Raw genomic sequence first — 3,949 nt, forward strand, 5'->3', positions numbered from 1 at the left:
GCCACTCCCAGGACTTAGGCCTGCCGGCACGCTAGGCATACGTTAGTTTAGGTGCAGGTCCCGACTGGGGGACGCCAGCCCAGACCCTGGGACCTGCACCTAAACTGGGTTTTTCTGACGCTGGCTGAGACTTTCTTTTGGTGTTTCAAACTCACCGCATCCTCTGCCGCCTGCGTCCTCCACGGTATCCGGAAACCCCCGACCACGTGGGTTACCTTCCAGGTTCCTCCTAACGGAGTGGGATGCGCTCCTGCTCTTCGTGCAAAAGCTACCTGAGCTCTGGCAACCAGTCCCCAGCTTGATGTGTCTTCGTGACAGCGGGCGCGACAGACCTTACCCCCACATTAGTGCGCAGTGCCACGCCCCCTCCGGTGGTGCGTTTGGGTGGCCGTTTCTACGCCCACCTGCCGTCCCCACCCTCCCTTTTCTCTTTGGCACCGCTTGGCGGTTTACTCAATGAAACGCTAATTCAGTTATCCCCAGTGTTTTCTTTTTCCTTTAAAAGAATACTCAGCGGAGATCACAAACAGGACTTGGTCACGCTACGTGCCCCCACCCCTACCCCAACTTGGAGTGGGCAAGAGAGGACTCCTTTGGAATTGGTATCATTCAGGATTTTTGATTCAAAGTGTGACGTGGCTAAATGTAAAATGAGAAGAGGGGCTGCTTACACCCCAGGGTGGGGGGGGGCGTTGGGGGAGAGCAAGCAGGCTTCCCAAATGCTTAATGTAATCACGGGCCAGCTGCATGCACTTGTGAAGTTGTTATAACCCCCCTCCTTGTTATAAACAGGAAAGCACAGGATATAAAGCAAAAGACCCGCATCCACAAATACCAGCTCACCCGCCAGCTGCCAAGTTCCCCTTGATGGTGTTTCTTGCTTGCAACCTTAGCCCCCCAGAAAGACTCTAGTGTTGCCCCCAACTCGGCAAACAATGTTTTTGAAATCTTCTTCAACCAGAGCTATAGACCTGGTACCCTTGTGCCTTCTGCTCTCCTCTGCCTTCCTTCAAGGAGAGGTTGGCTCCTGGGGTCCACTCCTCTTTGGGGGCACTCAGCACCTGGAGAATGCCTGTCTCCCACAGAGTGTGCCCAGCATCTGTCTCGGGAGGGCTGCACCCCACATCAGACACCAAACCTCTCACAGGGGTACTACCTCTAAAAAAGGTTTTGGTCAAGGGCCTCAGAAAGTACTTTGTAGGGCCTTGCTCTCTCCGTCTCCTATTAGGCCTGGAAGAAGAGAGACCTTTTGTGGGAGACTCAAGGTCGTGGGGTGCCCCCAGGCCAACAGTAAAACCCACGCTGGTGCTCCCCCCCACCCTGCCTTCCTGGCCCTGCAGACCCGGCTTCGAGCCACCCGTCCACATCCTGCCTCACTGACTGTGTGCTTACAGCGTCAAGGGGTGGACGTGATATTTCAAACATCAGATCAGTGCGTTTATATATTGGGTGCCCGGAAATTTTTCCAAATAAACACAGCTTGATTCAACTTGGGTGGGCGGACTTATCAACAGACTAATTCTATAAACAAATGAAGGAATAGCCCCGAAACCGATTGGCTGGTATCAAAAAGACACGTGGAGAGAAAAGCTTGGAGTTTTTCAGCAATGAAATTTTAATTAATGTGGGTGGGCTGAGAACACAACGACTGTTTATCATAGACAATTTATTTTCCAGCGCTAAGTCAACATATAATAGCAAACTTACAACAATTATTTAACATTTTTAAAGCCATGAAGAAAGGACAGAGCGCGGAGCAGCCAGGGAGAGCGGCAGAGCGGAGGGCAGACTCGAGGCAGGCTCCCCAGGAGGGCCCTTGTGGCGCGCGGCGCAATCCTTGAGCCTCCGGGGTCGCCTGCCTACCGGAGCGCAGCGCCGGCTGTGGCTCGCCATGAGTCACGTCTTCGGTCCCCGGCTGCCGGCTCTGGCCGCCTCGCCCATGCTCTATCTGTACGGCCCCGAGAGACCCGGGCTGCCTCTGGCCTTCGCCCCCGCGGCTGCTCTGGCCGCCTCGGGCCGAGCGGAGCCCCCGCAGAAGCCACCCTACAGCTACATCGCGCTCATAGCCATGGCGATCCAGGACGCGCCCGAGCAGAGGGTCACACTCAACGGCATCTACCAGTTCATCATGGACCGCTTCCCCTTCTACCACGACAACCGGCAGGGCTGGCAGAACAGCATCCGCCACAACCTCTCGCTCAACGACTGCTTTGTCAAGGTGCCCCGCGAGAAAGGGCGGCCCGGCAAGGGCAGCTACTGGACGCTGGACCCTCGCTGCTTGGATATGTTCGAGAATGGCAACTACCGGCGCCGGAAGAGGAAGCCCAAACCCGGCGCCGGGGCCCCGGAGGCCAAGCGGGCTCGCGCAGAGCTGCAGGAGCGCGGCTCAGAGGCGCGGCCCCAGGCGGCCAGCGGGGCAGCGCGCCCCAGTCCCGGAACCCCCAGCCGTGAGGGAGCGCCCACGCGCCCCTCGCCCCTCGGGGAAGGCTCCTCTCCGCAGGCGTCCCTCCACTGGCTGGGCCCTGGGTCGCCGGACCAGGACGCAGGCAATGCTGTCCAGGGCACCATGGCGGTGGCGGTGGCGGTGGGCCAGCCAGCGCGCACGGGGGATGGCCCGGGGTCCCCTCCGCGGCCCGCCTCCCGCAGCTCTCCGAAGAGCTCCAAGTCCAATAGCTTCAGCATCGACAGCATCCTGGCGGAGAGGCAGGGCCAGACACCCGCTGGAGGGGGCGAGGTCCCGGGGGACGCCAAGCCAGGGCCGGCCGGCGGCCTGGGCGCCTCACTTCTGGCCGCCTCCTCCAGTCTCCGTCCACCTTTCAACGCCTCCCTGATGCTCGACCCGCACGTCCAGGGCGGCTTTTACCAGCTGGGGATCCCTTTCCTCTCCTATTTCCCCCTGCAGCTCCCCGACGCGGTGCTTCGCTTCCAGTAAAGCAAACAGTGGCGCGTTCTTTCCTCTGCCCTGGCGGAGCCTCCTCTGAGCCACCGGCCAAGGTCCCACCGTCCCGCCCCCCGGAAAAGAGGCACATTCTTTTAAAAAGGATCTTTGCTTGGGTAGACATTAGGGTTCTGGTCAGCCTCGCCAACTTCTGTGCGCAGGTGAGCGCGTTTGCCCCCCTCCTCAGGAGTGGATTTACCCAGCAATGGGAACTGGCTTTGGAGAGCTAAAAGAACCACCCTGTGGGGATTTGAACAGACCCTTTCCAGGAGAATTCCTTGACCTAATGACTTGATCCTCTGCTGCCACCACAGGCCCTGGGCTACTAGGCAGGAGAACCCTGCTGACCACCTGAACACAGGACTAACAGTCACAGTGGTCTTTGGATCTACATACTATGGTTGCAGGCTCCCATGTCTTGTGTGGCCTGGGCTTTGACTTTGAGTACCCTGTGTTGGGGGGGGGGCAGTTCTCAGTTGGCTTTGTCCCAGAAGTCCAGTTTGGGGCTCAGGGTGGCCCCTATTCCATGGGGTCATTTTGGAAATGTAGGCCTGGTTAGCATTTATGACCAAGGTTAAGGTGGATGCCAAGAAACCCCGGAAAGCAGTAACACTTTTATTTTAAATGGAGAATTCTTCTCTGAATTTCTTTCTAGGCAGTAAAAGAAACATGCTTTATTCTTTGCCTAAACACTTGACTCTTTCTACTCTCACAGTAACAGCTTCTCCTGAGGCGCATCCTGGGTAAGGCGGTGTTCCATTGCCTAGTGAGATGGCTCATTAGTCTACATTTCCTGCTGGGTCTATAATTCAGAATAGCCGCTCTGCTTTTGCTTTTGTTTTTAAGGGACTGAAAGATTTTAAGCGACAGGGGGAGGGTGTGGAGGGTGGAATATGCCTTAGACAACATCAATTTTTTTTTTTTAATTTCCATAGTTTTTCAAGATCTGGGTTTGGTTTTCGCTACATTTTCCAGAATCCTGTAATGAAGGACTAATTTAATCTAAAAAGC

The 3,949-nt window shown here is 56.4% G+C and overlaps 1 protein-coding gene across 1 annotated transcript; it reads left to right on the forward strand.

Annotated features, from left to right (window-relative positions):
• The first annotated feature begins 749 nt into the window (after positions 1–749).
• Positions 750–3,615, forward strand: Foxl1 (forkhead box L1). Its single transcript, XM_046434864.2, has one exon. It carries the CDS (start codon positions 1,892–1,894, stop codon positions 2,930–2,932), a length of 1,041 nt encoding a protein of 346 aa, XP_046290820.1. The 5' UTR covers positions 750–1,891; the 3' UTR covers positions 2,933–3,615.
• The last annotated feature ends 334 nt before the right edge of the window (positions 3,616–3,949 follow it).

This window comes from Marmota monax, unplaced genomic scaffold, assembly GCF_021218885.2.
Source record: "Marmota monax isolate L192 unplaced genomic scaffold, Marmota_monax_Labrador192_F-V1.1 WCK01_AAM20220418_F8-fsc00024, whole genome shotgun sequence".
NCBI classification, from domain to species: Eukaryota; Metazoa; Chordata; class Mammalia; order Rodentia; family Sciuridae; genus Marmota; species Marmota monax.

Coding starts and splice junctions, on each gene's coding strand:
- Foxl1 (XM_046434864.2), top strand. CDS start 1,892: ATGAGTCACGTCTTCGGTCCCCGGCTGCCGGCTCTGGCCGCCTCGCCC.